This window comes from Haemaphysalis longicornis, unplaced genomic scaffold, assembly GCF_048455015.1.
Source record: "Haemaphysalis longicornis isolate Haplotype H1 unplaced genomic scaffold, Haemaphysalis longicornis Haplotype H1 scaffold_20, whole genome shotgun sequence".
Taxonomy (NCBI): Eukaryota; Metazoa; Arthropoda; class Arachnida; order Ixodida; family Ixodidae; genus Haemaphysalis; species Haemaphysalis longicornis.
In genome coordinates, this window is record NW_027526296.1 from 4545104 (window position 1) to 4569717 (window position 24614).

The 24614-nt window shown below is 45.8% G+C and overlaps 1 protein-coding gene across 2 annotated transcripts in view; it reads right to left on the minus strand.

The window, feature by feature from the left end:
• The window catches only part of Gprk1 (G protein-coupled receptor kinase 1), a 119285-nt gene that overhangs the window by 36890 nt on the left and 57781 nt on the right, over positions 1-24614 (minus strand). For both annotated transcript variants that reach the window (XM_077701070.1, XM_077701071.1), the window contains exons 2-4: positions 10066-10142; positions 8044-8117; positions 781-882 (exon numbers count right to left, since the gene is read on the minus strand). In XM_077701070.1, coding sequence (XP_077557196.1) covers positions 781-882; positions 8044-8117; positions 10066-10142 — 253 coding nt within the window. The remainder of the gene's footprint in view (positions 1-780; positions 883-8043; positions 8118-10065; positions 10143-24614) is intronic.

Consider the following 24614-nt stretch of genomic DNA (forward strand, 5'->3'; position numbering starts at 1 on the left):
CCTGGATGGAGTATGCTTTCAAACAGAAAGTATAGTTCTTCGACATACCAACAACTCAATACCAAAATATAACAAAACAAGCCCCAATAGAAACACCCATGCACTTCCCCGTAGTCCTTCACTAGTACGACAGAACTCAAATGGCAACAACAAAAAAATACGGCTCTGGCAATGCATAGTAGTTCTGAATTCTCATCAGGGCTACAGATCATATGCAACCAGCACTGACACGGTTGGGGTTCGTTAATTTTAATAACAAACTAAAAGGGGTTGAGGGATTAAGTCATGCTGGGAAAGGCTGTCAGCTATATTTGCAGCTAACACAGCTACTAATCAGGGAGGCCACGTCTGGCACAGGTTGTTACCTGCTGGGGAGAAATGGTCCAATGGTAGACGAACGTTCTGCAAGTTTTCTGCAAGTCGACTGCATAGATTTGATGTAAATTACGGAACCAAAACAGAGCTACTGCGCTGATACCAGCTAACCACTCATTGACGGTATCGGGAGCAGTGTATATAATACATCCACGTCGAACATCCAGGCCTGACTGCCGTTCAGCATGGACGTACACTGCCCCCGATACCTCCATGTGGGATTTTCAAGGACACTTTTGGACTCTGGACTATTCGGGCCAAGCAACAATTACAAATATACCTGGCTTTGATGTAGACAGGTTCAAATACCTGCACAGGCACCCAGCTGTTTCCACACAGCGTTTGTCGCGCCACAATCAATATCCCCCAAAAACCCAGCCTACTTTCTGCGCGCCAGCAACTCACGTGCGTATGAGAGAGGAGCTCCTTCATGATGTAGTTGTCGTAGATCTCTCTCGCCGCCGTTCGCCTCTCCTCCGCCGTCTCTAGTTTCTCGTATCGTTTGATCTGGAAGAAGAAAGGGAGGAGGAGGGGGAAGAAACAGCGTGTTGGAGGCGTCTTACCTACTACCTTCACGCAACATCCAACCACCTTACCGTCAGCAAGCCGGGAGACGATAGTACACGGCATATATGCAAGGCAGTGCCAGACACTTGCTGTCCTCCCCACAGCGTGCACGCTCTACTTAATACGCAGACTGCTAAGAGGCCAGTCAGTTGTTGACTGCAGCCCTGCTCTTCCCTCGTGATACCTCTTTAAGGGGGGACATGGCCCTCAAAACAAGTTCATTTAATTTCTAAGCAAACTCTGCGAAACTTGTCAGTCTTGTTGCTTTTTGCCCACTGATTTCAAATATGCCATTTTGTTTTGAGTCAGTCAATTAGTTACCAAGATAATTAGAGATAAGCCATTTTTAGAGCAACAATAGATAAAACAAGTGTTGGTCATAAAACTAATTTTTATATTTTTCAATTCTACGAAGCCTGGTGAGTGCAATAAGAGAATAGATTTTTTGATGCACCACTCATGAAACTTTTATAAACAGCTCATTAAGCCTCGGTGTTTGAAATGGGTGCTCGAAATGGTTCCTTGCCACTGGTGCCACCAATGTTTAATAAGGAGCTGCAAAATTAGTTCCAAGCGGTGCATCAAAAAACCAATCCTCTTATTGCACTCACCAGGCTTCGTAGTATTGGAAAATAAAAAGATTACAGTTTTATGACTACCACTCTTGCGTCTACTGTTTCTCCAAAAATGACTCTAATTATTTTGGTAACTAATTCACTGGCTCAAAAAATAATGCCATATTTGAAATCAGCGGAAAAAAAAAAAACAGCAAGACTGGCAAGTTTCACTGAGTCTACTTAACAATTAAATGAAGCTGTTTCAAAAGAGCAGTGTCCCCCTTTAAACCCTGCAAGCACTCACCATGTGTACACTGCTTGCCACCCCATCACCGTTCCCTCCCCTGCACCTTCAATGTCTCATTTATTTCCACTGTTTCCTCGGGATGTACACTTGTACACCAATATTCTGACTGAAGCTTTATGGCCCATACTATCTATTCAAACAGCCATGCTACAGTGTAATTGATACAGAAATTTTTATTCTTCTGCCCCCGCAATTCAAAGCCCTAGAGCCATGGTTAATCCCGTTAACAGTAGTGAAGGCAATCTTTGTAGCCATCTCACACCCTCATTAGGACCAGCATTGACACATTCAAAAAAGCCAGGCTGCACCGTTATTAACTGCAACGGCAAGTAAAACGACCGTTCTATTTACAGACCAAAACTAATTAAATGAGGAGCATTTATTTAACCATCTTAACAACAAAACTGAAATCTTTTTCAGGATATCTTCTATACTTTTTGTGTTACAGGATTAATTACCTGAAAGCTGCATTATAATTAGCTAATCAGGCAAGAACTCAACAACAATTTTTATGTCACTGTGATCAGGAAGTTCTATTTTGTGCCGAGAAGCTTCTATTAGATTATTGTTTTTTATATCTTTTCAGTATAAAAAATAACGAGAAAAGAGCTCCCCTTCCCCTTCGAAACCAGAAATAGTTTCATGTCAAAATGAAAGTGAAACTTTCTCTTTTTTTCCAGATACTCAAAGGAAATAATTATCTGGATACTTAAAATAGACATTTCTGATCACATAGACATAAAAATCTCGTTGAATTCTTGCCTAATTAGTTAATTAACCTCGGGGTGACTTTGTGAGGGTAATTATTCTTGTAACTCAAAAAGAATAGAAGATATTTTTAAGCTGATTTCAATTTTGTTATAAGATAGTTAACTACTGTAAAGTTCTGAGAGAACGCTCATTCCTGAAACATTGCCAGCCCCCCTTCAGCAGTGAAATACTATAAGGTCCCAAAGATCCTTTGACGCCTTCGAAAGCCCAGGAGCTCCCCCCGTGAAAACGTCCGGCAGCCACGAACACCGCCGATGTCTCGGTTTTGAAGAAAAGAGGCACAACCTTTCCGGCTTTTTTACTTGATACCTCCACAGTTTTTGTAGGCAGTGAAGTCACTTTTTTGTAGTTTTCCACAAGTGACCCAAAAGTTCGCCCATCCCATACTTTTCACTTGATATCTCTGTAGTTTCGGTGGACGTTCTTTCGGAACTTTATGGCACATAAATTCCCCTAGTTTGACTAGATTTTGTTCATAACTAATGAAAATAGTTTTACTGGCTGCATGCCTCTAAGCGCAAAACTTGCTTATTACTGATGCGTGCGTGGGCACACAGGCACGCCCGCAGAAAAAGAGTTTGCCACAGTAGCTATAAACACCTAGCATAATTTGAAATTTACTTCACAGACTAGAAAAAACAATATCCTTCCTATTCCCTGTGATTTACTGTTCAAGAAATCCGGAAAAAAAAAAAGAGATATATAAGAAAACTTTTAACACAGTGCGCTCTACATTTGTAATGACATTGACCGCCAAGTAGCCACCTGAGCACATTGCGAGAAACTGTAGTGAACAAAATATTGACACAAGGACGTGAGTGGCCTGTCCTACTAAGGCAAATAAACTTTCGAATAAAAAGTACACTTCCTTTCCTTTTCTACAGAATTTCACAGAACACGAAAAGCTCAGGGGTAAAACACCCATTTGAAATGAATGTCACGCCTGTCTCTTCACACCCTGCCTTCTGTTTCACGGCGAAATTTTTCCCGCACAGCCCGCATTAAAAATGGCCCTACAAACTTCCCACACCTCTTAATTGAAGAAGGGTTGATGAATTCCACTAAAGTGAAGCGATTATGTTTACAGAAGGCGACTTCTCAGTACAATTAAAACCAAAGAGTGTTGGAGATAAACAAATGTAAAGGATGAAAACGTTATTAGCATCATCGAGACTCACTGCTCTGTAATTCACCTTCCGAAATTGCTGACCGGTGAGCCGTTCTTTTAATAAGAGTTCACTGAACTTTAGTTGGCATATGCAGCACGGATTTGGGGCCACTGTCTTGACCCACAGCTCATTTTATTTTCAGAGAAAGCATGCTACTCCAGCCCAAACGTATAAATGCTATTGTCTGCCTTATTCACATTATTTGTGCGTCTAAATGAATGCCAGCATACAATACCGCTACTGAAGCACTTTTTCCTTCACTAAAAGCTAGAGCTAGGATATCATCTACACACGCTTAGTCCCCAGTCCACGACACTCGTTTCCTATCCCAAAGGGGGCACATGGTTCTTTCGGACCGAAAAATTGCCCCCAAAATCATTTTTTTAGCTATCACTTTTCTCTTCATTTGTACAGTTTTTCCTGCGAAAATTTCGTGTGCGTAACAGTATTGGGTACTTATAAAAGTCGTAGAGGCCCGATTTCAACAAATAAATAATTTTCCCATAATTCCCCATTTTTTTCACCCCGAGTGTTATCGCAGTGATAGAAGATTCTCAAACGTTACATCCCAGCATGTAGTGCAGCTAGGAAGATCATTTCTTTTGCACTGGGGAGCTGAATGTTTGAACCATGCAATATGGGAAGCAGATTTTGCATTTTGTGATTTAATTAGCGTTATTTTGGTTAGAACGAGCACTTCAAACCAAGAAGTTGGAATTAATGTGAACTTGTATGCGATTGCAAAACCAAATAACTGTTTTTCGCATTTCATTCTCCACAACTTCTGGTATCCATTCATGCTTGCTGGTAATCTTTTGTTGAATAGTTTTTTCCCTATTGTCCTCAACAATTAAATAAAAATATTAATTAACTTTGAAACTAGTCCCCCTCACATCAAAACTAATTAGATATTTGAAATCAAGTAAAAAAACTGAACGAGCCCATAAAGTTCTGTCAATATTGCTTGGAAAGCAAAATAAAAAATCTAAGACCAGTTTGCCCCCTTAAAGAGGCCATGAAGACCAAATCCTTAAAAATACTGCTTTTTCCCAATAACAATGATAGGTGTTTTTGCCGCAAAACTTCAAACAAATAATAACGGTATTAAGAAAAAACAGGTGAGGCAGCTACTTTCCAGCAATTTCTCTATGATGTCACAGAATCTTGTTTTCTATTCTATTATTTCTATATTTCTATTGATTATTTCCATACGTCTTCTATTATTTTTTGTGTATCTCTTTTTTCCCAGTTTAAGCGCGCCTTTTGTGGCTAGAATGAAGCTGAGGAAGCTACTAAGGCTAGGTCTTTCAAAATGAACGTTGTACTTCATCTACCCTCCTTTCCATGGCTCACTGGGCTGATGTAAGTCTTCTTTCGTGGCGTTAAGTAAGGTTCCAAGTGTATGCCCCACATGTCGTCCCTTAAAGCAAGCATTGGTTGCATTCTTTTGAATGACGGTGATAATCCACAGCTAATTACTTGCGAATGCTTTACTGAGTGCACAGTGCGTCCAGACCCCAACCAATTTTAGGCCAGATATTTTTTTACCCGTGGTTTAGACCAGCACTGGCCCCTTCAACGCCTAAAATATTTATATTTGCCCACCATTTCTCGAATTTCATTACCTAAGCTGACAAGCTGCCTCAGCGCTTTCTTGTAAAAACAACATTTCTGATTTTCTTGTTTAATCTTCAAAGAAGCCACAAAGCTTTACTTTTATCCTAAAGTACATGACACACTCTTTGCATCTCATCCCTGGACATGGTGAACCAGATGATGTCACCCACAAATATCAAGTGGCTCAAATATTGTCCATTTACTCGTATTCCTGCAGCTTCTCCAATTAAAGCCTATCAAATGCCCCCCTCGACAGGCTGCACATAATTTTGCAGAAATAGCACTTCCTCACTTTATCAGTAACCTACCACTGAAGATTCTCGCGAACAATTGCCCAGCCCATACGCTTTATTCGTTATTTTCTCTCAGGAGCCTACAGCAATATCCTCAACTGTCTTGCATCATGGTGTTTTTGAGACTGCAACAGCTTTTCCTCACTCTATGCTTTGTCACGATCTTACCGACCGAAAAAATATTTAAATGAGCACTAACCACCGCAGTACAAAATCTTCAAAAGCCAACAAACAGAGCCAAACTCCCGAAAGCCACCTACCCGAAAATTACCTACCTACCCTTGCCTACACACACGGATCATCATTCGAGTGACACAGGACATGGTACAAATGTAACACACAAATGGGACCATCATATAAAATACGAGGTATTACACGCAACACCAATCAGTGATCGTGGAAGAAACTGAACCAATAAAAAAAAACTGTAAAAGAAAAATTTATGAAGTTCACGTCCCTGCCACTTTTCCCAGCCCCCAATGGTTCTTCAAAAATCTTGGGCCATTTGAAATTGAAGCTCAAAAGTATTCCTCGCCCAAGGCCCCTTTCTGGAGCCTTAAAAGTGCCATGAAAACAAAATACAAGTTTCTTTCATTGAAATGTTTTAACGTTTTATAATAGCACCCTCAGCTTCATTCGCAGAGAAATTAAACAATCAGCCAGAATTTCAATCCTCCCGCTGCATCATATGTTTTGTGACATCAGCAATGACGTATTTTGCCCAAGTACCTAAAACGAAAGTTAGTGTGTCGACCAAGGCTGCCGCGATCTGTAAACAGCGCTTTTCGTTGCCTTGGTTACCATCCGCCCGCCTACAGGGTGCAGTGAGAGTGCTCCAAGATACGCTGTTTGCACTCAGTTTGCTTCCGACAGGACTTGTCTCTGCCGTATTTTTGTTACACTCGATAGTCATCGGTTCGTGAAACACTGGCTATGACTCGACAAACAAGGGTCGTGTAAGTGGCAGTGTTGCCTATGCCAGTTGGCCAGTGTCACGTCACACAAGCCCGACGCGCCTGACAGCTGTGCTACACGGCAACATTGAACCGACAGCTGAAAGCTCATTTACTAGACTTCCCCCCATGTATTTACAACGGGGAATTCAATCGACAATTGGTTCTAAGGCCTTTGAAACGGCTGTGCAACACAGGTATTGGAGTGTCGGCTGGCATAGAGGCATACGCAGTGCTTCTACGTTTACATGTTCTTTTGCAACTTCCATTGTTTCCCCACCATTCTTACTGTTACAAAAGGAATGTGCACTATATTCAAGCACAAATAGCTCGCTCTGCAAGCCTATAATCCATGTTTTTTTTGCGTTAAATTTTGTTGGTCTAAGCCAATCGCAAAGAGCTCCCCGTAAGGTGTCGGTAGCTTCGGTGCAAAACAGTCGCTATGGTGTCGCATGACCATTCTCTGGTTTTTTACTCACTACACAGCTTTTTTGAGTGAAGCTTGCATTAAAAGTGGTGTCCGTGGTATTTGTACGAGGCAATCTTTCGAATGAACTAAACTTGCACTTTGCCTTCACAGCCCCTTTAAAAAAAAACAACAGAGGTCGAAACGAACAGAAATGACAAACATGCATCCAAGTAAAGCAGACAGGCCTAGGAGAGAACAAAAAAAAGCGAAAGAAGTTTTTAGCCTTTTATATGCCTTGGCATTGGAACAGAGGAGTGATTGTAGATGCATAAAAATGTCATAACAGCTTCTTGAGTGAGATTATTGCAAGTATGCAAACCTTTTCAACCGAAAACCCCCCGCGACGCAGGAATGAACTTCTCTATCATTGTGTTCGTAGACGTAAACAGCGTAGAGCGACCGTCTGAAATTCTAAAGGTACTTGAGCATCTGTGCGACAATGGCCGGAGAGTCATGCGCACCTTGTAGTGCTCCCCATTCGCTCAAAAATAAAATGAAAGCAAAAGGAGAAATATACCCTAGGGCATGCATTGTAAACAGCACTATGACATACAACATGCTTCTAAAAGTTCCGAGAAATAAGAAAAAATAATGGAAATGGGAGTTCAAGTAGGAAACCAAACAATGAGCCACGATCCGTCTTCCCTTGGGGTGAACTAGAACAAAGTTTGTGCCGTGAAAAGTGCGAAAAAAATGTCGTGCGCCACAGAAAAGGCCGCATAGTTTTCGCAATAACAATAGTAGGCCCCGTTGAGAAGACGTTGGCCTCCCCATTGTAGCTCTCCCTCCCTCCCTCCCTCCCTCCCTCCCTCCCTCTCTCTCTCTCTCTCTCTCACTCACTCACTCACTCACTCACTCACTCACTCACTCGCTCGCTCGCTCGCTCGCTCGCACGCACGCACGCACGCACGCACGCACGCACGCACACTCAACGAAGGTGGCTTTTGTTCCTGAGAGAGACTCACCTCTTCGTAAAAACTTAGCTGAGGCACCTGCTCATCGCAGACGTTGTCACAGAAGTCCTTAAATAACAAGTAGCCTGGAAAAAGATAAACAATAAACGAAGCAGGTTTGAGAACGAGACAGCAGGGGATGATGATGGAGAAGTCATCGCGAGGACGAAAGGTTCTGCCAATGAAACCACGCCCAGTCACGAGGCCTGTGCTTGCTTCAAATTCGAAAAAGGGCGAGCTGGCTTGATAAACGGGGAAATAAAATTTGAAAATTTAAAGGAGTACTGACAACAAAATTTTATGTTCCTTTTCATTGATTTCATCAATGCTTAACGGCCTGGCAAACCCAAAACAGCACTGTAAATACTCGAGCGCGCAATAATTAATTACACTGAACGGCCTGAAAATCGTCCATTTTGGTTTGCCGTGTTTCCAGCCTGGAGGGCGCGTGTAACAGAGCCACAGAATGACATCACCGTTTTGTGCGGACGTCAAAACACTGCAACAGCTGAACGGAGGAGACGTTGTTTTCGACCGCCCCACCGCCAGAGCTGAGCGAATGAGCTACCTGAAGGCGTTAGGCCTAGCATTGCAGCGGAAATTTGATAACCACTGTCAATAAAAGACCTGATGGCGGCTTCTGCTGCGATTCTGGGCTTTATTATAGGCTCCTTTCCCGCGTGTGGAACTTAATTTTCGGCCAGAGTGTCTTTCTGAGCAGCAGTTACGCCTGTAGCTCTGTATCACTTCATGAACGTGCCAGCGCCCAATCGCCGCTCACCGGGCTGCGCGTGTGGAGTGGCGTCACGAGTTTCTGACGAGCGTTGGAGGTTGACAGCTATGTCACTTTTTTTTCCTCGTACAGAATGATGTCACGCTGATGTCCATTTGCTGCGTACCGCTCCGCGTGCTGTTCCATCGGCGCGATTAAAACAGATGAAATGGGAGTACGTTCCACGCGTCGCAGGCCGCTCATACATATTTCAGCCAGGGTATTCTGTTGAGTAAAGGAAGCGAACTGCGTAATAATATTAACGCCAAAAATTGGTGTCAGTACCCCTTTAATAAACAGGTTACGAGATGTCATCACGGTCATAGCTGAAAAGCATAATAACTGCACTCTGGAATTGTTCCAGCCCTTTGATGCGGCTGCAACATTTTCTGCATCGCCCCATTCAGAGCGTTAGTCACCGCTTTCTCGAGCCAGCAACAATCCGCGTAAACACAACAAAGCCGCACAAGAAGCTCTGGAGTGCGGGCGATCTATCAAACGGGTGACAACAGCAACAGCAGCGTGCAGGGCAAACGATGAGCCGAGACACAAAAACACTCTTCGATGCATCGCGACGGTTTTCCGATGCGCTCGTACGCGGGTTTATTTTGCTCTCCCCTCCCCAAACAATGAACGCGGTCAACCTAACATAGCACAGCTGCCGGCGGTGACAACAGCTGCGTTCTTCATCGCTCAAGCAAGCGTACTAGATTCGTTTTCGAGAGCCAGCAGTCTGTGAACACACATTTCCAGGGGCATAGGCTGTGCGCACCGTTCAGAGTAATGGGGCCAAAAACGCCAGCACAAAAATTACTACAAATACTACATGTCCGGTGGATCCGTTCCACTTCTGGAAGCAAGCTGCTCTATGTGATGCTGTTTCAAGCACACAAGGTCAACTCAACTCCCTCCTTCCCTCCATCCTACTTTCCTTTCCTTCCTATCATAAAGTCTTTTCGATGAGCCCCTGGGTGAGTTACTGCTTCATTTTCCTCCGGCACCCCAAACGCTGCCTGCCTTGATGCAGCCCGTGTTAATCGCTCCTGTCATCAGACACAAACGGAGACAGCTCCTACAAGTTGATTTCTTTTTAACGACCGCCAGCCTTTTCAAAGCTCGCATGCTTTAAGTGTCGTCCCTCTCACCTTACACGACAGCCGTTAAGCCTCAAAGAAGCAAGAAATGGTACAGCGAAGGACAACAGAAGAAAAGAGGAGAGGGGGGAGTGAGGCATCGAAGGGAGGAGGTCCGGGCACACTCACCTAACTTTTGGTTAAAGATCTTGTCGAATGTCACCTCCCCCATTTTCTCGAGGTGCTTGTGCATGACGCTCCGCACACTGCAACGAGGCAAAAGAACCACCAAGGAAGAAGGCTTTATAAACAGTGCCGGCTTGCGCTGCGGCAAAGCAAGCATCAGAGAATTAAGTAGTACACTGCGATCTGTGCAAAATACTGGCACAACTGGGCACAAATTACACGTAGTGGCCAGCCATCCACCACTGCACGGAACAGGATGTTTAACACAAATGAAGAACAAAAATACATTGGTTGATTTGCGGTTCACCAATACTAGCATAACCTTGCTGAAGGAACAGTCCCTCAAAATACGGAAATCGAATCAAATGCAAAAGAAGATTGCAAAACAAGATTACGAAACAATTTAGCACAAAGCTTGAACTATTCTCGGGCTTGTCCGTTTTGAAAATGTCCGTTTTGCGTCCGTTCTACTGTGACGTAGTTAACGTTGTAGGCGCTCCTTGGGTTGACTTTTGTGAAGCTGTTCTTGTAAACACATTTTAAATGACTAAACCTATTTTAAACCATCTTTTATGCGTTTGTTCCACCAGCGAACCAACAACAAGGCGATAAAAAATTGTCTGCTCCGAGAAGTTGCGGCTCATAGATCCACCGTGCTTGCATGGCGTCACATCCGGGTGTTCACTTCTAGCCAATCAGGGCTTGCTCAAAAACGGACACTTTTGAAACGGACACAAAACGGACAAAACACGAGAATACTGTTCCTGCTGCCATGCTTTGCCGCCCGTCAAAAATTAATTTGTGTCCTGGTAGACACGTCAGCACAACACATCGGTTGACAACAACACCAGACAGTACCGGTGCTCAGTAATTAGGAACGAAGGTGCACGCAAGTGAGCAAGTGGCCACCACTTCAGTAAATGTTTAGACGAACACAAATACGCACAAAATGTATTACTGGAACGGCCAGGCCAAACAGCACGCTACTGCATCTTTTTCATATTGCACATGGTCAAATATTTATTTAAGCTACCAAACACAAGGCAAAAAGTTCTCTCCCAGGGTAAGTAAGTCGCTTCTTTTAAGCACACATGGGCCATGTTTCGCTCAACAAAAAGCTTTTCACACCTACAATGTCTGGAACACAGTGTGTAAGGCTCAAAAAAAAAAAGCTGGAACAAGACACTTCCTTTAGGAGTCCCCTTTAGTGCATTATTGGGTGTTGACAGCAACAATATTAATACCCAGTCATATTGTCATCCGTGGCCCTGATAGTATTGTTGTTTTGGTTTTCTTTTTCTTTTTTTTTTGCCTCTTTTTTTTCTTGGCACCATGCACACGAAACGTGGGCGCGAACGCCTTCCGAGACCTAAGCATCCACTACACGTGCGCAGTATGCCGAAAACAGCAGGCAGGTTTCAATACACCCCTTAAGCACGCATATCCATCCACTGAAGCCATAAAGCCCCCGTGGATATCCTGCTGCCTGTTTTTCAAGCGGCTAACAAGATTTCTTGAGAAGCCAACTGAAAGGGGGCTGAGGGGCTTCACAGCGACTGTTTTTTCCTGCACAGACCTGCTTTCGCTGCCTTTTGCACAGCCCCTTATAGAACTCTCAGCCCGTGATGCCCTTCAAGTGCGCGCACATTACCGACAAACCTACCTTCCTTATATGCAATGTGACCATATTAAGTGGATTAGTGGACAGTGGTGACCTCTTGTGCACATTCTTCCGCTTTCCCCACTTAATTCAAAGCATTCTTCTGAGCACAAGGGCTTTGGATAGCCTGAATGAACGACATGCGAGAGCTAGCGCGTCCAATTTTTCTAGGCATAAATTTCTTCCACTTAACCTGTGGCACCTGCCATCAAAGCAGTTGCACCCCCAAAGCAATTGCAGGAGTCGAACAGCGGCTGTGTGCCTCCGAAGAAAAAAACAAAGAGCCCAAGTAGGTGTGACAGAGGCTGGCTTGGTGCAATTCAAAAAGGAAACAGCTGTGCTCCTGCGCACTCATTCTTGGAGCAGCAAAATGCATGCTGCCTTGAATAACTTGGAACTAAATTTCAGAAAAGGAAAAGTTGGTGGCAAAATGTGCATTTGATTGTGCGCGTCTAACAACTTCCCTGTGGTGTGACCTTTCCCAAAGCAAAGGAGGTAGATTCTCAGCACACGAGCTTAATCTCTCGAACCAATGGGAGTTTAACAAAGCAGGTCAGAGTGCCTGGCTTTGGCCCTTTCCGTTTGTTACACAAGGTCCCCCTCCCATCCAGCTTTTCCGTTCTCCCCAAACATTCCAGCATTGCTACGAACAATATTGCACTTGGAGGAACTGTCGCCATCCCCAGAGAGAGTTGCCACATATTTGAACCTTCAAGTTGTAGGACATTAAACACTGCAAGCCAAAGTTTCAGCAAAAATGTTACAAAGGCAGGTTTTTGCTAATTATAATTGCGATTGAAAAAAAAAAAGTCTGCTAGAGCTGAAGCAAACAGCAGGTTAAACACAAATTATTGAGTTGCTGACTGGGCTTTTCCACCTGCTTCGTTGTGGCACAGTTATACACTCTATAAGTGTGGCCACATTGGCTGTCACTGCTCTTCAGGGGGCTGTCACTGCCCCCTGTCATTCAGGGGGCTGTCACTGCATTCATTGAATGCACATTTGCAATTTTCTAAAATTTGTCTTAAGCACCTTATGAAGCCGTATTTCACCAACTTTTTACAGAAACCTTGCCACAAAACATTTCTTAGAACACTTCACTAATACGAAATTACAAAGATGCACTATACCTACAATAGCATGGTGGAAGACAATTTTATCTAATAATAAAGAGCCCAGAATGCAAAAAATATACTATATTTCTCACAAATACGATGAATGAACGCATCCAGAAAAAACTAAACCCCCGCGCCATTCTTATCTATCCTCCCCTCGAAAGGACTTCTTGATACAGCTAACCCGATCTAGTTTGAACTATGGAGGGGGGAAAAAAAAACTACAGGGGCGCCTAGGCTCACGCTTATGATGTGAGAATGTGTGAGCATCAACTTCCCACTGAGTTACGTCGCCGAGTAATGTCGCTGAGTTTTGTCGCGAAGCATGCAAGAACTCAATTTTACTCTGTAAACGGGCTTCACCTCAAAACACAATTCGGAAAAGCCTGCTTTACAGACACCAAACTTTAAACCGAGCTCCTTTGAAGTCGGCTTCACTATTGCACGAACGCACTGCTGGGAAGAAAAGTTTTATATGAAGGCCCTAGGACTTTTTTTTATTTTTTATTTTTTGAGTCGCCCGCCTGAAAGAATTTTGCCAACAGGTTCCGTTTACTCTTTTTGGTTACGCCCATGAAGGAAAGAATACCCTTGATTGCGTCGATTTGAAGACGCCGCGTTTCCCGCCAAATGAGACGAGTACCGTACGAATGCTAAGGCGTTAGAACAACAAAAAAAAAAAGTCAAATGAACCACTACGAGTAAGCACAGAAGCCGGCGCAATCAGCGCGTACGTCGCGCAGCCGCGACGAGTGAGCGCGGCACAATGAATTCCGCCGCAAAGGCGTTGACCTGTAGCGATATTTTACGACAATCGGAGCGCGGCTGCCAGAGACGAGAAAATTTGCATGCCTACGCGAGGACGCGCATGCGCGCCGAGTCCGCCTCAACAAAAACAGGCTCGAGGCCGACCCTCCCCCAAAGTGCGCAGCGGTGGTTTTCGCCACGCCCCCCGCGTGGTCCGGAAAATTGTGTCCCCGCCAGTCTCTCATTGCACACGCCCCGATAAAATTGAAACGAAAAAAAAAAGTGCAGCGCGCGAGCCGGCGTAAAAGTCGCATCAGCGAACGTGTCGTCGTGTGTTGACCTTCTGGTCCCGGCGATTGCCCCAGGACAAAATCGATATGCATTTGCCTTGCCGACAGCGCGATTGCCTACTGCCAAGCCGGCGTAACGAGCAACGCGCGAATGCGTCTCCTTGCGAAATCTCGGCGTACAAAGTCTTGGCATGGGAGTCGGCCGTTACGACATCGAGAGGCGTGAAACCAAGCGCAGCTGTCTTTAGCGCGGGAGGGGTCCTCGCCCATCGATAAGCAACTTTGCGGTTGGCAAATAAGCCTACGTCGAGAGAGAAAAAAAGTGCATTTTGGCGCGAAAGAAAAGACCCGCGAGTTGTTGATACGTCCGTCAACCAAGCCTACCCGCACTGCTTGCTGGGAGCACAGATTGACGTGGGTAGAGCGGAAGTGCATTGTCGGTCAGTCCACGACGCATCCGTATCTACAGGACTGATAAAACGCTTACTGCTGACCGGTAGGAGCCCGAAAAAAAAAAAAAAAAAAAGAATGATGGAGCACGTGGAAGGTGCCAGGAAAATTGTAAAGATAAAAGTGGCGAAGCGATCGAATCAACTCAAAATTTTAAAATAGAAAAATCTGGGAAGCCGCGCGCGCGTACCTCATGACCTTCCGATGTAATGCGCGCAAGTAGGGCGTTACTGGGAATATTTTGAACATGGCACGAGCCGTTTCCCTTTTTTTTTTTTTTTGGACTTAATATGCTTATAAACGACACCAGCGACGACAAACAAACTGCATGAAAAAAGGCAGACGAAATCATGCATTTAGCAATCCCTTTTCAAAATGCGTGCGTCCGTTGACATCCGGGTCCGTCGCTTAGGCGGAGTGATACCGCACATATGAGCTATTGCTGTTCTTAAGAATCTTAACTTGTTCCCGAGTACAGTCGTTACGTGATGACGGCACAGTTGATTGTGGCCTCTTCCAACAAGACTCTTCGTGCGTGAGTCTTTTTACAACACTACCTAGATGCGTACGTGATTATTAAGCAAGTTATAATACGCGAAGTACGACGTTTGTAACAGCTTGCTGGCGTGATAAGTAAGGGCATCTCGCTTTTTAGGGTAGAGCAATTAACAAAAGCAGAAGGGGGGGAGGAGAGCAATCGAGTCGTACTCGCATCTTCAGGGTAATGTTGTAATAGAGAAACGATAAAGGGCCAAAATCTTCCGGTATGAAATCAGTTCCCGCAGAAGGTATAAATATTCTGAAAAGTTATTTGCATTTAAAAACGCCATAACTCATGCAAATAAGCTCCGATACAAATCGATGCATTAAGATGTTATTAAACTCCAAACCTCACTTTTCTTTTGTTCTCGGATAGCAGAGTGGATATGAGAACGTACTTTTAAAAAGATCAAAGCCCATTTCTTAAGAGAAATATTGCTAAAACGCGAAGATTCCTACCATGCGACCTGAGTCAAAGTCAAAGTCCTAAATCCAAATTGTCGGAATTGCGCAATCGGATAGACGTCGGCTTCATACCGTGAGAAACGCAGGTTCGGTAACATCAGCACCTGGTCTCCAATAAAGTTTATTCACCATCATCATCATCATTTTGAGGCGCTTCCCATTGTGTAAAGTTGGCTTTCCTGCGGTGCGTTTTGACGAAACGACGGCACAAGTGATACATAGAAAGCTTCGCTTTTAAAAAATATCTACTTGCGTTTTCGCGCGTAGCCCGCGCATGACGTCACGACTGCGGTTCAACGGGTATAGTTACGTGAAAAGCGCGTAATTTAGACTGCTTTACCGGCGTAGCATGCCGAACATGCTGGCCGGCGTAACGCTATCCGAACGCGTCATTTGAATAGATTATCCGCGTTTGGGAGAAAACTATTACCGGGCAGCGCACACTGCACAGAGTTCTCTCAGCCGAAGGAAAGTTACGCACACACTCGCGAAATCCTATCGCAAAGCTTTCATGCTCAGAAACGGGCATTTGAATTTGAACCCACCCGTATATGCATCTTAATTCCAGCTTCCTTTCACAACCACTTTTATGCATTACTCGAACTGCGAGTGCTTACGGTAACCGGCGCTATCAGCCGAGCTACGTGCGTCAAAACGATTCCATTGGCGTTGTAAGTTTGTTATCGTGAGGTCCGTGCATCACGCCGGTTTCTTTTTCCCGAGTCGCCGTGTATAAAAGGGTCCCGCGGTTTCAGCATACAGAAAAAAAAAAAAATATTTCTCTATAGTTTCAGTACTAAGCGTTCGGTACACCACGGAGATCTGTCTGCGCACTGTCGTTATCGTCCAGCCGCTCTTCACCGCCCGGCGTGTAGCACTTGCTGATACAGAATACACCGCCTCCTATCCCAGTGCACTGCCCGGAGGTCACTGTATGCGCCAGCTAATAAGCATACTCTTCTGCTCCATCATTCATGCCTCTTCCCCCTCCTTTCCTCCTCATCCCTCCCGTCTCTGCAATCCCCTTGTCGCCATGGCCACCTGCCCTCCTCCGCCTCCTGTCAACCCTCTTCCTCCTCCTCTCTCCCCCTTCCGCGCTTCTTTCCGTCCTTCAGCGCCCGCCGAATGTTTTGGCGGGGCGAACACGAAAGCGGCATAACAACGCAGCGCGGCCTCCTTTGCGGCGGCCGACGGTCGTCTTGTCCGCGCTGACCAAAGAGAATCAACGCCAATGGCGCACGCGTCGCATATTACCGCGACTTCCTTATTCCGTGCCCTCTTATCGCCGTTCGCTTTGCCGGCGGAGCCCGTCAACGCAACGCGCGCTCGGGGTCGACCGCATTCATCTCTTCCCTCATCCCATGGCGCCCGAAATAGCCCGCCGCTTCCGCACACCCCTGTTGTACCGCTGTTGCACTATGGTTGCTCCCCTCGGAGATAAGCGACGCAGTGACCAGAGGCGGCCTTCTGAGTTGTGACCGCTTTGAAAATGTCTATTTCGCGTCCGTTTCAGTCCTGACGTAGTTGCGAGGCCTCTGACCAATGGGTGCGCTGCATCACACCTGATCGTCTGCTTTAAAGGAGCCATGAAGAGAAAATATCGTTTAATTTGAAAGAACTAGGATTCAGTATCTCACTCAGCTCCATTACAGCCACAAAAGATGTTTTTGTAAAGAAAAAAAAAAAGCAAGAAGTATTTAAAAATCAAATTTTGCGCCACAGTGACGTGTTATGAGCAAGAATGACGTCATACGGGCCAACAATAAAACATACTTTTCAGTGCGTTAACTGCACGTTAGCATTCAAGTGACGCGGACAAATGGAACTAGAGGCCCCATTACAGACGTCCAGTCATGTGCCGTCGCGACAGGTCAGTTAGGCGGTCGCCAATCGCACAAACATGGTTCCGTTACGTCATAGAAAAGTTGCGGGAAATTGGCTAGGGGGTTGCGACTGCTTCACACGTTTTCTTTAATATCTCCGTTATTTGTTCGAAGATTGCGATGATATTAGTATCATTGTCATCGGGACTAAGCAGTCTTTCTAATAAACCCAACTTGTATTTTGTCTTCATGGCTCCTTTAAGCCAATCAGGACTCGCTCGAAACGGATACACTGAAACGAACATGAACTGGACAAAACTTGGAAAGACGACCGCTGGGCGGAAACACCCATGAGTAGGTAGGCAGGGCATCGTTTGTACGCTCGTCGGCCGGAGCGTGAATCCAGGGCCGACGGGGCGTCACTGCTGAAGACGTGACAGCGACATGCGTGCCGGAGAGGTGTCCTCGGCAGTGTGTAAACGGGGTCGTGAGTTTAGTTGTCTAAAAAAGGTGCTTTGTCCCGTTAACAATATCACGTACCAATTTCATCGCTAACTTCAAAAAAATAATCGAGATATTAAAGGGGCCATGAAGACGCAATACAAGTTTATACCAATTTTATCGCAAACTTCAAAAAATAATTCAAATAATTCAAACAAAATAATCCAGATATTAGAGAAAACATTTTACAGTGGCGACTCCCTAGCTACTTTCCGGAAACTTTTCTATGACGTCACAGAATCTTCTTTGAGATTGGCGGCCCCCGACCTAAACCATCGCCAAGACACACGACTCGACGATTTCCGTGAGATCGCATCACTAGAATGCTGAAGCGCAGTTAACCCAATGATAATTATGCGCTTACTGCTGGTCCGTATGACGTCACTCATGTCCCTAACAAGTCTCTGTAGCGCGAACTTTGAAAGTTTTGCAATGCGTCTTGCGTTTTTTTTTGTTTGTTTGTTAGAAAAAGCATCTTTCGCGGCTGGACTGAGTGAGGGATTGTGTTATAGATGACGCAGTAGTCTGCATACATTCTAAGTTTTATTCGAGTGTCAGCAATGATTTCTGCTCCGTCGTTTATGTGAACAAAAGCGGCCTCAGCACCGAGCCTTGAGGCACCCTTGATGTGATCCGTACCTCTGATGACTTCGCGCGGTTAAACGCAACAAACGGAGTGGGCGACGGTAAGTTACCTGCTATCCAATCTACCAGCTTGCTGCTACCAAAAAATGTGCGAAGCTTATAGCTAGAAGTTCAACATGACAAAACCAAATCGACGAAGCTTAGCTAGAGGTTTAGCATGACAAACCAAATCGAAGGCCTTAGAAGAGTCGATAAATATGGAATGTGTCCTTGATTGTTAAAAGAAGAAGCAATACGTGCGTAAATTCAAGCTCTGTGCTCGTTTCACAAGTACGTTTACGGTAATAGCCTGTTGCCCCTTCCTCTTAAAATACCATTGCGCATGTCAAAACGTTTGCATAACAATCTCAGTTACTCGCACATTTTCGGTCATACATTAACTTTCAATAGTTCTGCGCTTCCACGTACCATCTGTCTGTGGAACGATTTGCCCGATAACATCGTTTCCATATCAAATCATGCCCCCTTCCGCCACCGTGTAACCAGTCATTTCTTAGGTTTGCTTTCTTGAATTGTGCACCGACTTTTGGTTGTCTGACATATTTTTGTGAGGTATTTTGTTAAGTTGTATTGTGTATGCACTGCGCCTTATAATTTATAGTTACGTCTTGGCAGTATATTGTGTCCTTGTGTTTTTGTGCCTGGTGTTCGAAATGCACCGTTAGCCTCACCTGGTACATATTATGCTTAGTTGCTATTGTATTGCTTTTACTGTTTTTTTTTTTGCCTCCCCTTACGCTAAGCCCCAACGGGGGCCTGTGAGGTTTTTTGTAAATAAATAAACTGTGTAAATAAGATAATAGCCGGTATGGAAGCCGTGCTGCGATCGGGAAAGCATACCGTTTGCGTTTAGGTGTTCTACAAGGCGTTTGTGAATAATATGCTCTAGAAGTTTAGAGCTCGTGGAAAGTAAAGATATGGACCTATAATTGGATATTATTTGCGTGTTCCCTGACCTAAATACGGGCACGATATTTGCTAATTTACACAGCCGGAGAACTGTTGTAGAAATTAATGATTTATTTGCTTTTGAACTTGGTTTCCTTGAGCACGCACGACGCCTGGCGGCTTTGTTAACAAAGAAGGAAAAAAAAAAGGCACTCCAAAGCGTAGCGGCGCTTGGTGTGCATTTAAATGTGCGCTACTTCGCAAAAGGCACCACACGTCATGCCCCACGGGGTCTGCCTCCAATCCAAGCGCGCCAGTAGTGCATCCGACTTTGTCAAACCCGCGGCGCGGCTTACGCCCGCCGCCACAAGGATTGCATTCGATCGGCGCCGTCTGGGAAGAAGGGCTTCGGGAGGCGGCGTGCGTCGGTCGCCGGAAGGGATCGATACCCCCAAGTAGTGAAGCAGCCGCACGCGGCGGGAACCACCGCCCGCTCTTTTTGCTCCGTCATTTCGCGCGGGGTTTCTTGCCTCTGCGCTTTTTGAGCCACTTTTTCGGCCCAAAGCTGCGCACGGCTCAAAACCGTACGGACGCTCTCGGAGGGAAAAAAAAAAAAAAAGGTTCTATTTATACACGCCAAGCGAGTGGTCTTCCTATACTTGGTGGTCGCAGAGGCAGAAAAGTGCGATGGAGCGGAAATTAGAAATTCGGCGAGTAAAACGAATGGATGTACGCGTATACGAGCGCGTTGGGCGGTCCCTTTTCGCTCCGGATTGTAGGGTATGGGCGGCTCCCGTAGACGCAACCTATTACTATGCATCTCTCTCGCTGGGAACGCACATTCATGATACATGCACGCACATACATACACGCATGCACGCATACAACACACGCACGCTGCACTGGACAAGCAACACAGCGCGACTTGTCCCCAGTCCAATTAACCTATCCCTGCCAACCAAACAACCCTTCCCAGAAACGTTCCACTAACGTTGTTAAGCATCACATTGCACAAAATTTCAAATTCTTCGACTTCTCTACAGGTTTTCTTTACCCCTCGCATGCTGTCCGAAAATTCACCTATTCAATGACATCTTGCAAAATTTAGAGCGGCAGCTCACACGTGCCTATAGATCACGCATTGCCGGTCCGCTGATATATACGCATTTTTTACCAAGCCATTGAGAACTTGGACGCCAACGGAAGCATCTCCTTTTAAATTCACAGTGACGTTTTCTTTTTAAAGCATACGGCTTTTCTTATGCTGCAACTGAAAGGACACCGGCCAATGGCCGCGATCTAGCCCGACTGACATCATAGTAGTCCGCAAACAATTTCCAGGCGGAGAAAAAGAAACGCACTCCGAAGACACCTAAGCACTTCTTACGAGCTGTGCATGCAAGAGCGTTGATGTCCCATGCATCGAACGTCGCTTAGGGCTCCTCCGCGCGGGTGCGTCGACGACGCATCCAATGGGAATGCGAGATTCTTTGTACAAGCCCGCCGTTTCCTGTACGATCTACTTGTTAGCTTCGAACCCCGCTTCTATTGTTAGGCGCAAGTGTTAAAGGAACACCGCTTTTCCGTCTCAGTAGCCTAAGGGGTAAAATCGCGGCCTTTGGGTCGAACGGACTGGATTCGCGAGGGCCAGCAGTGATCGATTATTTTCTTTTTCTTTGCTTTAAAAGGTCCCCTCGGCTCCCATTCTTTCCGTGGATAAGGTTGCATAACACGTTCAAGTGACGTTCTGCACAGCACCGCGAGCGCCTGGCTTGTACCGATCTGGGAACGGAATATGGCCCGGAACATCGGCCGTGAGCTTCTGACGGACGCTGTCACCGTCGCTGGCCCAGTCCATAAGGTAGGTACTATAGGCGTCAAATGAAACGCGAACACGAAAATATGAACCAGAACGTGCAAAATTACAAAATACTGCTCGTAGAGTTCATATAATGGCTTGCTATTGGTATGTCTGGAAATCCACTTTTCCCAACTTTGTTTTTGTAACTAATCCACGCGTCATTTTGGCTTGCATGCAAAGAAATCGCGGTATTGGTGTGCTCAAGTTCCGCTCAGCCTTGACGTGTGTGGACCAGGCGCCAAGGTATACGTCGAACTCACCGCACGCAAAGCTGCGTGTACCGACGGTTGTCAGCGTTTTCGCAAGTCCAAGAACACGAAAAGTGGTGTCGCGGATGCGTGCTCGACTGGCCGTCCGGAGGCCCTGGGCTCGATCCTCATCCAGTCACAAATTTTTCCCATTCACTCAATTACTTCCATTTTATTCTCTTTGCGCCATCGGTCAATTCAGAAGCGGCTTCGTCGCTTCAGAAGTGGCCTTTGTTCTCAATGGGCCACTTATAGCATATATAGTCATTCCCAGGAAAGAAACGTGCTCGCCACCGATCTCAGCCGATTGGACGACCGGCCATTCATGGTTGATAGAGTCTTGGGACATCGCTCCCTACGCCACCAAGTTTACGAAATGAGACGACAGCCGTTCTCCGTTTCCTTACCGCTGCACGGTTACATGGACGTCTGTAGTGCCTGACACTTTATTGCACTGAATGCACACTTTTCTACTCATATATCGTCCTTCCCCACTCCCCCGGTGCAGGGTAGCAAACGGCTCCGCACCCGGTTAACCTCCCGGCCTTTTCCGTAGAGTTTCATACTAACACATACCACAGAGGGAAATCTGGCGCTGCAATCGCGGGCCTTCGTGGGTACCGCCATTTCAGCTAGCAACGTTCCTCGACGACTTGGCTTGGCTGGCCACAAGGCTTCTTTTTTTGTCTTAAAGCCAAAATTAACGAAAAAGGGTAACATCTTTTTCTTATTCATCTTGCATGAAGCTTCTAAATAATCACTGGCAAATAAATATTTTTGAAGCTTCAATTTTATAATAACAAAACAAACTAGATTAATCTTCCACAATAATATTGGTGCTTTTTTGCAGCAAGATGCAACTTGCCAGCCTGCTCATGAGCCATGCCAAGGACAAGTGGAACGTGCATGCCCGGTACTTGACGAAACGCTCGCTGAAGCGCGGCTCCCCCAGGCACTGCAGTGGCGCCAGATTTCCCTCCAGTATATATTAGTATGAAACTCTATGGCCTTCCCGTCCGTTTTCCTCCTCCCCTACTTCTCCACACAACAAAAATTGCTGGTGAGCGCAATATTTTGCTGGGGACACTTGGTGGCCACCTAATCCAAAGGCTGGACGAGCTTATTATTGACTACATTCTAAAAGTAATTGACTTTTCAAAAAAAAGGAAAAAGTTCCGCGGGGGACCTTTACATGGAACGTTGATTCTGCGCAACCGTCAACTTTGCTCCGTGCGAGAGGTTTGAAGCGAAGGAAAGCAATTGTGGCTATTCAGACTTCAATTAAAAAAAAAAACGTTACCGGTGCAACTTTAAAAAAAAGTTAAACATCGGTTTACTTTACGTATAGATTCGTTAAGCGGCCACGAAGCGACGCGATTAGGTGCCAATACGCGCCTCTGACGCGACTATGTGTAGGGGCAACGATTTTTTAAAAGCTATATAGAGCTTCCTAAGTGGACCGATTGCGTCCGGTCAACAGACTAATTCATTTCCCCCATAGACCGGTTGGTCGACCTAAAAGCTCTGATAAGGTATCTGGACACCCGGCGCGTGCCATTGTGTCAAGACGGTTGCTTGAAAATCGCGAAAAAAGGAGCGGTTCTAGATAAGAGAATACACGCATCGATCATGAAGAAGAAGTACAATACTATACCTTAATCTATCTCCTCAACGACGTATCGGTACACATTTAGATCGTTCGTGAATGTGTTTACTTAGTGCCCGGAAAAATCGTTGCATGGGTCGGTTCTTCGGTTGCGATTCGGGCCTTTGAAAGTTTGACGATCGATTCGACGCACCTCCAGCGAAGTTTTTGACGCGCCTTTGGCGCAGTTTTGATGTGAGGAGGCTTCCGCGCATCGTTCAAATTTTTTTTAGGAAGGGGTGGTAAACATTTCTTTTATTAATGGGGCAGTCTTTTTTTGGGGGTTAGGTAACGCGAAAATTGCGGTCCGTCTGTCCAGCACTCGATTCAAAAGCCCGGCCAAAAAAAAACAAAAAAACAAAAAAACAAAAAAAAAATTCCCCCGCATTTCCCCGAGGGGGAGAATGTGAAAGTGCGAATGCACGGTTGTCGGCCCGCTTGCGGCGCTTGCGCTCGGCCCCCGCAGCCCACCGCCTCGCCGCCTTCTCTTCCATCTCTTCCATCGGGTTTGTAGTATCACGTGTACACCACGCAGTTATCAAGCCGCTATAACGCCGCTGAGTCGCCAACGCACGCCGCTGATGACGTAGTTTGAATGCGTTAAAGATATAAGGCGCGTCTAACACTGATATCACCGTCGCGTCCGTGGCTTGGTCGGTAAAGCGTCGCGCTGCGGCCCGCAAAGTCCTCGGATCGAAACCTGGCGCCGGGTGCTGTTTTTTCTTTAAAGAGCACTACGGACGCCGCCGCCGACGCCGGCGGTGGATGGTTTGGGGTCGCTTATAAAGAGCATTCGCTCTTAAAAACCAGTTGCGGGAATGCTCAAACCCGAAGTACGTGCGTATAGGCAATACCATTCAAAGCCACCAAAACAACTACCACGGCCAATACACGTCCACATTACTACCCAGCGCGAAGGAAACCTCAAGACATATTTGAGGGAAGCGGATAGCAGCTCTCTTTAAAATTCAGAATACGCATTGGGTAAGTTTCTACGCTAGCAAATAAAAACGGGAATCGGGAACGGCGTCGATGAGAGGCGCCATAAGAGCAAACATTGATACAAGACTCGTCGGCTCGAGCCGCTCGAAGCACAACAAAAACGAAATGCTGCAGCAGATGTCGCGCGAGCAGAGCGAACGCGGGAAAATTGAATTGAGCGAACCTCCATTACATTCACCATTGGAGGAGCATGAGGGGAGGATGTGAACGTGAAGGGTGGCAGAGGGAGAGGTACGTGAGACGCGGTAGGGGCGGCAGAAGACTACAGTAAGTGAGAACTTCTTGCTCGGCTAGTCGGTGAATAGATGCCACGATTTGAACGCGCGTCTGTCTCGCCTACTCTGTTCTTCGTCCGTGTGTTTTTGTTGCGCTTTCAGATCATGGCAAGACTACAGCAGCCGACCGATTTTTCGAACCTGGAGGGGAGCGAAAAAAAGTCCGAATAAAAGAGCAGTCCGAAAAATCCCCGAGTCGCAAAAACGAACTTCATTCCATTTCAACGGGACGGAAGAAGGGCCGAATGGCTCCTTGCCTTAAAATCCTCCTTCGTGTGAGGAACAGGGTGAGCCCCGAGAACCACAATCACCACAACGGCTACCGGTCAATTAAAGAAGGGCGTGTCTAGAGTGCCGTCCGACGGTATAATAAGCACTCCACTATATCGACGTCCAC